Here is a 12,991-nt window from a genome sequence, read left to right on the forward strand (position 1 = left end):
GTGACCCTCTTAGCTGATATATTGCAGGCATTCAGAAAATCTTCCATGCAAAATTATAAGCTGGATCCAATGTATTTTTACAGTGCTCCGGGCCTAGCATGGTCTGCAATGTTTTTAAACACTAAAATGCAATTGGATCTGATCCAGGATCAAGATATGTATCTGTTTATGGAACAATGTATAAGAGGAGGCATGGTGCAATGTTCTCAGAGATATGCCAGAGCAAATAACAAATATATTCCTGATTATGATCCAGCACTGCCATCAAATTATATACTGTATGTAGATGCAAACAGCCTCTATGGTTATGCTATGATGAAAAAACTGCCATATGCAGGGCTTGAATGGGTTGAAGATTTTAACATTGAGGATCTTAAGAATTTTGATGACAGTAATTATGGCCTATTCTTAGAGGTTGATCTGACAATTCCAGATAATTTACACAACACATTTTCTGATCTGCCCCCAATTCCTGAGGTTAAGTGTTCACCTGGCTCTAAACAGAAGAAATTGATGATGACTCTAGAGCCGAAACAGGATTATGTCATATATTACAAAAACCTCCAGTTCCTGATGAATCATGGTGTTCAAGTGACCAAAGTTGGAAAAGTTTTGAGGTTCAGGCACTCAAGATGGTTGAAACCATATATTGATACAAACACAGAGCTTCGAACATCTGCAATGAGCCAATTTGATAAGACCTTGTTTAAATTGATGGTCAATTCAGTGTATGGCAAAACAATTGAAAATGTCAGAAAACATATTGATGTTAAAATAATTACTGACCCCAGCCGGAGCAAAAAATTGATTGCAAAGGCCTAATTTCAAATTACAGAAGAATTTATGATGAGAATAGGCACTTTTCAACATGAAAAAAACAAAGATTAAGTTTGATAAGCCTATTTATGTAGGGGCTGTGATATTGGAATTGGCCAAATTACATATGTTAAAATTGTATTATGATGTGTTGAACCCTTTTTATAAGGATCGTGTAAAACTGATGTACATGGACACAGATAGTTTTGTTCTTGATATTCAAACAGAAGATGTTTATCAAGATATGCACAGCCTGAATTGTTTAAATATTTTGATACCAGTGAACATTCAAAAATTAAACACCACAACAAAAGGTGCCTGGCAAGTTAAAAGATGAGACACTTGGTGATGTTATTGTGGCATTTGCTGGGTTAAGAGCCAAGATGTACAGTGTTGAAACATGTAGTGGCACTGTTGCCAAAAAGGCCAAGGGCATTGGCAGAGTAACTGAATTGACCATCAATTTAAACAAGGTCTTATCAAATTGGCTCATTGCAGATGTTCGAAGCTCTGTGTTTGTATCAATATATGGTTTCAACCATCTTGAGTGCCTGAACCTCAAAACTTTTCCAACTTTGCTCACTTGAACACCATGTTTCATCAGGAACTGGAGGTTTTTGTAATATATGACATAATCCTGTTTCGGCTCTAGAGTCATCATCAATTTCTTCTGTTTAGAGCCAGGTGAACACTTAACCTCGGGAATTGGGGGCAGATCAGAAAATATGTTGTGTAAATTATCAGGAATTGTCAGATCAACCTCTAAGAATAGGCCATAATTACTGTCATCAAAATTCTTAAGATCTTCAATGTTAAAATCCTCAACCCATTCAAGCCTGCATATGGCAGTTTTTTCATCATAGCATAACCATAGAAGCTGTTTGCATCTACATACAGTATATAATTTGATGGCAGTGCTGGATCATAATCAGGAATATATTTGTTATTTGCTCTGGCATATCTCTGAGAACATTGCACCATGCCTCCTCTTATACATTGTTCCATTAAACAGATACATATCTTGATCCTGGATCAGATCCAATTGCATTTTAGTGTTTAAAAACATTGCAGACCATGCTAGGCCCGGAGCACTGTAAAAATACATTGATCCAGCTTATAATTTTGCATGGAAGATTTTCTAAATGCCTGCAATATATCAGCTAAGAGGGTCACATCAAGTTTTAAATATGCCTTGTGATAATCACCAAATGTCTTGCATTTTAAATTGTTCCACATCAATTGAGCATGGTGATAATCATCATCAGTGATTCCAGATGCTCTGATTTTGCTGTAAAACTCTTGTTGTGGTGGCAGAGAACACTCATCAAATTTAGAAAAATCTGTAACATAATCATATGGATATATACCCTTCCGCCTAATTAATTTCAGGTCCTGATTTGGAAACAAAGCACATGTGATTTTGAATTGATCATCAGATAATTGAGTGGCCAGTGTAGCCAGGCTAGCCGATAAAATTCTGTATGAATCAAGAAATCTTAAGTGAATAGAAACACCATTAACTTTAATTATTTTGTTAATGGCAATATATTTCTCATTATTTTCAGCTAAAATATTTAAATTCTGCTTGTCAAACCCCTCGTACCTGATCAAATGATGAAAATTATAATTGGATGCACCATGGCAAAATATAGGGACAAATTTTGGTCTCTGGATCTGAATATTGCAGCTATTACACAGGGCCATTAAGAATTTACCATCTGTATGAGAATGGTGTTTCACCTTGATATTTATATCTGAAAATTCAGAATCACATACCGGGCATTTTTCTGCATTGTTGAAATCTTCAATCTGTTTCTCTGTTAAAGGCAACATCGGTTTTGATTTTAATAGGACATTAGATGCACTCATTTTCTATTCTATGTGCAAATTCTTTGATGGCATCTGCTCCCATGTATAAATATTCTTTACTAACCACACCACCCTGTACAACCACATAATAAAAACTGGAAGGTTCATGTAGCTGGTATGGTGTAATTGAAGATTCATCAGGATCTGGGCTACAGAATGCAAGAGGTTTGAGATTTGATTCAAAATCACAGACTATATATGATGGGTGTTCCAACAAGGCTTCAATCCTTTTGAATTTTGCATTTTCACTTGGCTTTGGCATCACCATATGAACAGGTTTATGGTTGCCACAGTATTTCAGATGCTCAATTAACTTGTTTTTAGCAATTTCTGCATTTTTTTCCCGAACCCCTTTCACCATTTTTTGACCATCAAATACAGTCAAACATCTTCTGCACAACTTGAATATTCTATGAGTTTTGTCTATTTGTGTTCTGACTAAAGCTTCAAGATTATGTATCAGAGTGTAATGATTTGTGCCATCCTTTTCAATTAAGAGCAGATCAATCGGAATAGCAGATTCATCATCAAGTGTACTGATTCTGAGAGGATCTATCAAGCAATTGTCACGGCCAGTAGAACAAGTAAATACATTAATAGATAATTGTTTGCCATTGATGTGCCTGGCCTTTTTTTCAAATTTATCAATATTCTGAACAAGCATTGGATATTCTAAACCCTCCATTGCTTCATCAAAATTGTGTTCATATTGTTTATAATAAGTTATTCTCTCAGGATGCCTTGAAACTGGATACAAAGCAGCTAAAATACACCACAAAAAGCATTTCTGGTCATTATTTTTTATATTAACCACGGCTGTTTTGTTTTTGATATTGGCAGGTAATGGCACATAAGTGGAACCTTGTAATGGGTTGAATTCAGAAATATTAACATATAACTTGTGTGAAGATCCGCATAGGCTCCATCCAGACTCTTTTGCTGCAAATTCAGAGTATTTAATATTCAATTGATCTATCAAACTGCTTATTATTTTGTCTGAATTTGCATTTGAATATACCGGTACAGTTTCTGTTATGTGGGGCTGTGTAAATTTTGTGCCATTTGGCTTCTTATATTGTGAAAACAATTTGAGGGACAGCTTATAAGAGCCATTTTGTGCATTTAGAATTGCCTGCACATCAGGATTTACACTGTTCAAAAAAGTCTTAATACCACATCTTGGCTCTGATACAAAACGGTGATCCCTTAATTGGCCGTTAAAACTGCTATGGATGGGTTCATAGCGTGGCTGCTTTGCCGGTCCAGCATTAACAGGTGTTTCATGCTTCCTTTTCAGACCAGATGTAGATGGTTGTGGGGGCAATGTTGATGACTGTGCAGAGCAAGTACCTTTGTGTTTATATGTGAAATATTCCAGATTATATTTTCAATGGCATTTAGGGCAAATTTTTGTGGGAGTTCTGCATTTGTCTGGATTACAAATCTTTTGATGCTTAGCCCAATTGGGGCTGGATATATTCTTATTGCATTGATTACAATATTTTTGATTAGGCATTTTTGTTGTTGTTTATTATATAAGATTTCCTGGGGTCCAAATCAAAATTCTATGCTTAATAAAAAATATCAGTTGGGTTCAGCAGTGTGCTTTCTATATTTAGTGTATGTATGTATGTATGTATGAGTGTTAATATTTTTGGCTTTGGTATTTATATAAAATTTCTTGGGATTCAAATCAAAATTCTATGCTTAATAAAAAATATTAGTTGGGTTCAGCAGTGTGCTTTGTGTGTGTGTGTGTGTGTGTGTGTGTGTGTGTGTGTGTGTGTGTGTGTGGGTGTGTGTGTAAATATGTTTGATATGAATATTAAAAAATTCTGTATATTAAATCAAACAAACCTATAATTCAATTTATGCAAATCTGCTATATTTTTGTGTTTTTTTTAAAAAAATATGAGGAGCACTGCAACAACATACCCACACTCTTCCGCCACTCTCACAATACTAGCTGATATGAAATGCAAAATCTCTTTATCGTGAAGGTACCTTAAAATATACAGCATAAAAGGCTACAACTCGCCCGGGCGATCCAGCTCCGCTATTTTCCATCTACTGTAAAATCGATAATTTTTTTAATTTGAGATTTTACAAAAACTATCAGTACTGGAGACTTGAAATTTTGTAGGCATATTCTAGGCATGATTCTCTACATTTTTTGTCTCTATAATTTTCCTGATATATGCAATATTTAAGCTGTAAATGCCTAATTTTCTGAAAAGTGCAATATTAACAAAATTGTTAATATTTTGAAATCTATACATGCTAGGGCACTATAGCAGTTACTATACTTAAGATATCATACAATATAAAAAAACATATTTTTGACAGAATTATGGACAACAATCTCACAGAAGTGCCTTTTGTAAGTGTAGGCAAATCAATCTGAGGGGGGTCATACTTTCCGAAAAATTCCCGAGGGCATTTTTACAAAAATCTTGGATTAGACAGAGTTCCACACTTGAGCAAAAACTCATATGGGCATGTTGAGCTAGTTTTAAGTGTAGGCAAATCTGCTTGAGGGGGGTTCATACTTTCTTGAGTTTATAGTAGCATCAATTAAACTACTGTCGACCTCCGTGTCGGAGTGGCTAGCACAACACAAGAGGTCAGAGTTCCCAAATTCTAGTTTGGTTTGAACATGGATGTTTGTGTTTGTCCCAATGAGAATACAGAAAACAGAGAAAATTGGCATATACGAGAAAATTGAGAAAATGTGAATAACAGGGGATACTACGGCATAGGGGTATTCCTTAAAAAAAAATCGTTAGTGTTGCTGACTACCATGCGAGAGACCCGGGTTCGATCCTTGGTAAGGAATATCTGGGATTTTGTCCACCAGTTGAAGAGGCTCCGGCGTCCACCCAGCGTCGTATAAAGTACCTGGAGGAAACTATGGAGGTTAGGGGCGTATCTTGTCCAACAACTACCATCGCCCCCACATTAGACCGTGATCAAGAAAGTGATAAGATAAGATTTATTTCATCCATGAATCACTTATTTGCATATACAGGCAGTGATATCGGACATGTCAGTTTGTTTACAATATCATAAACAATGCAGTATAATAAAACAATGAGCCGGAATTCAGTTTCTGCTACTCACTAACTCCACCACGCACCCATACGCCTTCATGGCGTGGCACATGATAAATGCATTTCGAATATACATAGTTATTTTCTTTACAAATGACATGGATAACTTTCATGTAGATGCAACATGAAACGACATAAAGTAAGAATTGATTTCCGCCTAAGGTTCGGGGGACAATGTCCCCCTGCCTCCTTTGCGCCACTGATCTTAATACAGTCCTTGTCTTCCAATAAGTTCACAGCGAAAAATAATCGTCGATTATGCAGCAAATGCTAAACAAGTACATTTTTATTACTACATATGAAGGGGTCGGGTGTAAAACATGGTAAGTGACATTTTGGTCATTTCTGCGTTCATTAAGAAAAATGGTTATTAGAAGCTATACTGTACATAAATTATTTTCGTGTTGTGTTTACCCATTTCAGAAGGCTTCACTGAGTCCAATGCAAATTGTATGACATGGAAATTTCACTCGAAAATTGAAGGATGGCACATTTTACTTTGTAACTCAAAAATTACCAAAACGTCCCTTACCATGTTTGCACCCGAGTCCTTCATATTATTTACTTGGTAAGTCTTTCGGGGGGGCGGGGTTCGAACCACCTGGACACCCCCCCCTAAATACGTTCTTGGTTCTAAGGGCATCCCCGATGGCGTATGGTAGCGTCGTCGCCTTGTAATCAAGAGGTAAACAATTCAATTAATTAAGTCCTTGGTTCTGGAGGAAATGTCTAGTTTGCTCCCCCCTCCCCCTGCCCTGGATGAAATCCTGCGAAACTCGGGTGCACTGGACAAGTGTTTGGCCTTCAGCAGTTGCTGCCTGACAGGAAGTTTCGTCAGTGTTCAGCTCTCGCGTGTTGAACAAAACAGACTGCTTTTTCAGTGGTTTGTCGTAGTTCATACGAAGCCTGGTGGTTGAGCAGTTTTTCTGGTGAATGAATTGTTTAGTTACTTGTGGTAGATAGCACAATTTATCATAAGAGCTACGCGAGTTATGCACCATTGCGCTCTTTCATCGCTTCGAAAACATACCATAGCTCGCTATCAGTGCAAAATGGAGCAAATTCCTACGGCGACAAAATGTTCGATTTTAGGACATGTCTCAGAATAGTAAAGAGTCCTAATGCGAACTGTTCTCCCTGATATCTTCGTGATATCCTTGACGTCCAAAATGGCAGCTTCTGAACTAGAAAATGTAAGTCATTTCTAAGAATTTTGGTGCATAGAGTTGCTTGTATTTGTTTTGTTTTTTAATATCTTTTCAGTAACATATTATAGTAGGCTGAATCGATGTAAAGACAATTGTGGTATTTAAAAAAAATCAGGATTAGCTGTGGAGTCAACTTTTAATAACTTGACTGTATCCTATAGCCTCAATACCCCGCTATAAAATGAAAACTAATGCATCGTTTGTAAAGATTATGTTTATGAATGTTTTCCGTTGTTTTTAGCTCGTGGAGATGTGTTCTGGTGAAGTAACCTTAGCCTCGAGCAGCTCAGATCGAAGGCTTTGCGCAAGCGGATACAGCACCTAACATGACAATCCAATTATGATACATTAAAATGTATCATAAAGAAGAAAGACAAAACACTTAGGAAACCAACATGGAAGGTGAACTATTGTTAGGAGTGTTATTTATCTATTCCATGTAAATGTAGAATAAGTAGATCGCGCCTACACTTATGTACGAGACCGCGTATATTAAAGATTAAGTTATATACGTATTGCTTAATAACCTGGCCATGTATCATCGGGGAAAATTACTTAGCAACAAAACAGTTGTATGAAAGGAGCGACTCCATTTCTGCACAGCAAGTATAAGGAAGAGAGGCCAAAATTCATATCTGGAATTCGAGAGATCAAAGATGCTGAAACTTCAATCCAGATTAAACCGCAATGATATTATTTGTCTTGGTCATTCGCTGAGTTCTCAGGTTCTCTTGAAAAGTGAGGAACAAGTGGTGACATAGACCAAGGTTAGATAGAAGTAGGGCTGCTATCCCTACCGTTATACATCTTGATTGACAAGCTCTGACTTTCATTTTAGCGCGACACATCATAAGAATACCAATTCAGTTTAAGCAATTTGAAGCCGGTATTTTCTAATAACCTTGAAGCTCAGAATATTAATTGCAAATGAATAATAATAATAATAATAATAAAAGGAAAGGAACTTTCAAGTAATCCTTTACAGAAGTAAATGATAATTTTATCATAATTTCTGTCAAACCAAAGAAGGTAGAGATAGGTTGGTCACCTTTGTTGAAACTTTATTTGGTATCTTAGTTGAAGTATTTACCTCAACCATATCTACTTTACTCAGCGAACTTCTTCAGAAACACCAAGCGGATACCTGGCTATTTATATATATAAGGCGTGTATTTTGTTTGTAGTAATTAGTGTCAATTCATTATTGGAAACTGTGAACTTGTGATGCATAGTTACATAATTAAATATTCAGAATAAAATAACGTTTTACTATCATTTTTAGAGTTGAAATTAAGCGTCAAGCCGAAAAATAAACATTTTTAGGAAACGTTTGCTTCATTGACCTCATTGACCTCTACTCGCTGTAAATGTTTGTACGGTGGTTTGCTGGTTTATCTTGTTTATATCTCGACACGGTAGCAAGGGATGGGCGAAGTGGGCGACCGCCCTAGGCCTCGTGTACCATGGGCCTTATTTTTTTAAAAAAATGTAATAATTTGAAGTGAGGAAAAATAGAAAAGGCTAATTTTGTAGGCAATAAAATTTTAAAATATTGTTTTGTTTTTTTCAGATTTAAGTCAAATATTTAGTACTCAAATGATCCGGGCAGTAGTCGTCTCATTTTAGGACATTGAGGAAGCTAAAACATATTTTACGTCTGTTCCATATAACTGTGCACATTTTAATCGCAACACTGCACATTCAGTTCCTGTCTTGATATGGATTTAACATACTCCAGGCAGGAGATCATTCTGATATGTCGAACGGGTAGCAACTTGCTCCAAATAACACCAGTAGTACTATTGGGGCGTTTCAACGCAGTACTTAGTAGGTATCCTCTTTTTTTATCAATTGAATATCACTTTTTGACATATTTTGACAATTTTTTGTCGATGTTTTAGCGTTTAGCGATGTTTTAGTACAAATTTTCACTATACTCATTTTTCCCCCACTCGTACTTGGTAGGTATATTATGATCTTACGTGATACAACTTAACCTATCCTTTTTTTTACGATTATTTAATTTTTTTTACGATCCTAAGTGATATAACTTAACCTATTATTTTTTTATTTATGCACTGTTTGAACGTCATCATTTGAGGATCATATTTTGTAGGTATTTTTTTTATCAATCGAATATAAGTTTTTGACATATTTTGACAATTTTTTGTCGATGTTATAGCGTTTAGCGATGTTTTAGTACAAATTTTCACTGCACTCATTTTTTCTATTTATACTTGGTAGGTATATCACGATCTTACGTGATACAACTTAACCTATCCTTTTTTTTACGATTTTTTAATTTTTTTTACGATCCTAAGTGATATAACTTAACCTATCATTTTTTTTTTATTTACGCACCGAACTAACCTACAAGGGACTCTGTTTGTTTTAATATTTCAGTATTATAAGGTTTTCACAAATTTTATATAACCTAAAATGTGTTGGATGTTGATTTTTAGTATGTGGCAATTTTTTATGAATTTTAAAACTGCTCTGTGACCCTCTCGTTCTTCACGTCGTAGGCGAAGGACTTCTCCGCAATCAGGATGACACTGCATAGGGTATCCTCGGGCAAGGCATCGTGGAACTCGCAGACGACCTTGATGTTGGTTCGATCGTTGACCACAACCTTCTTCCTCTTAGATGTGTTGATGACGGTCATGGGTCTCCGGGCTTTGAATTCGCTGGGCGTGTAGTACATGTCCACGCTTCCCTCGGTCACGCGTTTGTAAGCCGTGTAAGCTTCGTAAAGTTTGAGGTAATCGTCTTTGGTCACGTCGAGGTTGTAATTCTCGCGCGGGAACACTTCGTTGCGTCCATTCTTTAGATAAACGTTCTTGATCTTGCAGTCGTCGAACTTGCTGGAATCTTTCTCCTGATTGTTATCGCGCCCGGTCTGAAAAAGCACTACGACGAAATCTGGCATGTCGAACTGTATGTTGTTGAACTGCGTCGTCACGTCGAAATTCCATGTGACTTCCCGACGCCATCTTCTGCACGCACTGGTAACCGTGAAAGTGAATCAACACCTGCGGACTTTTCAAGATCTCCGCTTTGTACTTGAGGGCGTAGTTCGTTTCGTATTCCACCACCGGCATTCTCAATTCCATGCTCCGGATGACGCATTTCGCCGCTTCGGGAAAAGTGTTGGCTATCGGCGTGGTGCCGTCTGGACCCAAAGTAGCGTATCGCATCAGTGCGTCGTTGTCGTTGGCCGCTCTTCGAAACGTGACCCTCAGTCCTCCCTTCCACATGATCTCCTTGTAGTCCGAGAAGAAACCAGGCAGCAGACGCATGGGAAAGAGCACCGTGTGACTTTTCGTCGATATTTTGGTCCCGGCTTCGAATCCCCCGGCCTGGTAGTACGCTGCGTCCGTTTTGGATAATTTCAACGTTCCCACTGCCGTCGACGTGATGCCTGGATAATCTATTCTGTCGATGACGGTGTTGTGTTTCCTCACCTCCACCTGCGAGAACAGGTAAGGCACGAAGTTGTCCACGAGTATCAAGGTTGCTGCTGCGGGAAACGCGTCTCCGCTTTCCTTCTTCACCACGTCGAATTGAAGGTAGAGGTCCGCTCTGTGAGGATGAATGAACCCATCGCCTACGTCCACATCGTATTCGATCTCCCTGTTCGCCTCGTTGAGATTGGCGAACGTGCGACGGTTGGGAGGGAAAGATTGCAATTCGTAACTTTCGATTTGCTCCATTTTACATGTATGGTTATTTATTATACGTTGATCTCCACGATGGCCGTCGTAGTGGCACCTGCAAAATCCACCACGTCTCCTTTCTCGTTCGTCACCACCAACTCTATGTCGTCTATGCGGTTGCGACATACCGGAAAATAGATCGGCGAAGAGGGCGTGTAGATGATCGGTTCCATGAACTCGGAACTTGGTTTGAAAGTGGCTATGATTCCCGTCTGCTTATGACTTCCTAACAATCCGTCCGAAGATTTCGTGATCATACCTTCGGCCACGTTACAGTGTACGTTCAGAGTCTCTATGGCCAAGAATTTAGGAATGTTGGTTGCTACGTGCTTGATGCCAGCTTCGAGTTTGGTGTTGTTCTCGAAACCTAAAAGTTCTCCCATGGTGCCCAGGTCCACGGTCTCCGTCGCGGATAGGATTTCCACTCTGTGCGTGACCGAATTTTGAGAAAGATATGTGCCTTTGGGTAATTGAGCTTGCAAAGTGGAAAGATTGTATTGGCCTGGCGTGACGACGATGTGTTCGCTTCCGACGCTAATTTTGTTGTTGTGCTGGGTGACGTTAGGTATGAGGTACATGCTGTAGAATGCACGCAGAGCCACGGATTTAGGATAGACGATGTCGTCGTGCAGCGTGAGTTTCAAGATTGAAGATTCGCTCGTGAGATGGAACACGCCCATCCTAGTGATGCTGTTTGAGGTTCCACAATGCTTTCTGGAAATCCTCGACCGTAGGGTTATTTATTTTAGAGAGAAACGCGAGCACGGAGAGGCAGAGATGACCGCAGTTCACGTCTCCGAAATCTTGAATGCGTTCGTCGTTGTAGTATATAGAGGTTTTGTTCGTTTTCAGATAATAGACTAAATTTGTAGGTGGAACACCTCCGAAAGAATCGAAAACGAATGCTTTATCATCATTTTTGTGGTAACATATCCAATGCGTGCCTGGATTTTCTTGACCGTCCAAGTTGACTACCCCGCATTCTCTTCTTTTGACGGTTGAAGGTAACGAGTCGGACATGAAAACTCCTCTGAAGTGTTTGATTTGTAACGGTTCGATCAGAGATTCAATGTCTCGGTTGGTGAGTGCTTCTGTTTCTTTTTTTTAAACTTTCTCATCACGCCCTTCCCCTTTTTCTTCTCCATGGCCAGGTTGTGACGTTTCTGTTCTTCCAATTCCGCCTTGTTCTTCTTCGAGTCGATGACGGTTTTCGCGATGGCAGCACTTCCGCCGGCCAAACTTCCAACGGCCCCCAATGCTGCCAGGATGGCCGGGATGCTGAAGATGAAACCTCCGATCTTTTGCTGTTTCCGCGAACGCTGCAATCTTTTCAATTGAGGTGTGCTGAGCAGCAATTTCATTCCGTGTCCTTTCGACAAGCAAGAACGTTTCTTCTCGCGTTGTTTCTTGGTGAGTAACCCATCAAGAGCACCTAGATTTTTAAGATTGGAGTATGGTATCTGGTACACGACACCCTTGGGCTTCATGTTGATGCTCTATGTGTTATTTTCACGGTATGTTATTTATATATATATTCTGAGATTTTTTTGTGTAGTTTTTTACGGTATGTTATTTATATATTTTCAAGGCCTCGCAGTCGTTACACAAATTCTATTACGTGCTTTGTTTTCTTGCCAAGAAGTTCCTTTGTCCCCTTGTACACGATTCGAGTTTTGTTCTCGATTAAAATAGATAGCTTCTCGTCGGATAACATGTTAGCGTATCGATCTGGTAAAAATAGACTGTATTGTGCGTTGAGCAACAGGCGTACCTTGGGACCATACTGGGTAGAAACGATTGAACCGGATGTTATCGTGTAAGGTTTGTCGACTTCCAATTCCTGAATTTTTACATACTCGACTGACAAATTTAGCATTTGTTTTAATGCTTGGAGATCACTTATTTTTTCGGTCGTCATATCAAATAAAAATTTCAAAGTGTTAGAGAGAAATTTAATTGTTTTTCACGATGTGTGTTATTTATATATACCGAAGATTATTTTTTTCACGATGTGTGTTATTTATATATCAAGTTTTTTTTTTTCACGATTTGTATCGAAGATTTTTTAACAGAGGAAGAAAGTCCGTGCTTCGGAGAACGCGAGGATGTGCGTAAGGATATCTTCCTTCTCCTGCATAGACTTGTACCAATCATCAGTATACCATCTTCTTCCCTGCATCGCCTCGTACAGTTCGTCCGACCTCTCGTTCAATTTTTCCCCTGCAGCCGAAAGCAGAATGTTGAGATCACCGCACCTCAGGCCGCTGATCTC

At 38.6% G+C, this 12,991-nt stretch overlaps 1 protein-coding gene across 1 annotated transcript in view; it reads left to right on the forward strand.

Annotated features, from left to right (window-relative positions):
- Positions 1–6,852: 6,852 nt before the first annotated feature.
- Positions 6,853–12,991, forward strand: part of AstC (Allatostatin C) — an 80,618-nt gene continuing 74,479 nt past the window's right edge. The window contains exon 1 of the mRNA XM_083121559.1: positions 6,853–6,988. Coding sequence (XP_082977685.1) covers positions 6,917–6,988 — 72 coding nt within the window. The 5' untranslated portion in view covers positions 6,853–6,916. The remainder of the gene's footprint in view (positions 6,989–12,991) is intronic.

The sequence above is a fragment of the Lepisma saccharinum genome, chromosome 4 (genome assembly GCF_977018435.1).
Source record: "Lepisma saccharinum chromosome 4, izLepSacc3.1, whole genome shotgun sequence".
Classification (NCBI taxonomy): domain Eukaryota; kingdom Metazoa; phylum Arthropoda; class Insecta; order Zygentoma; family Lepismatidae; genus Lepisma; species Lepisma saccharinum.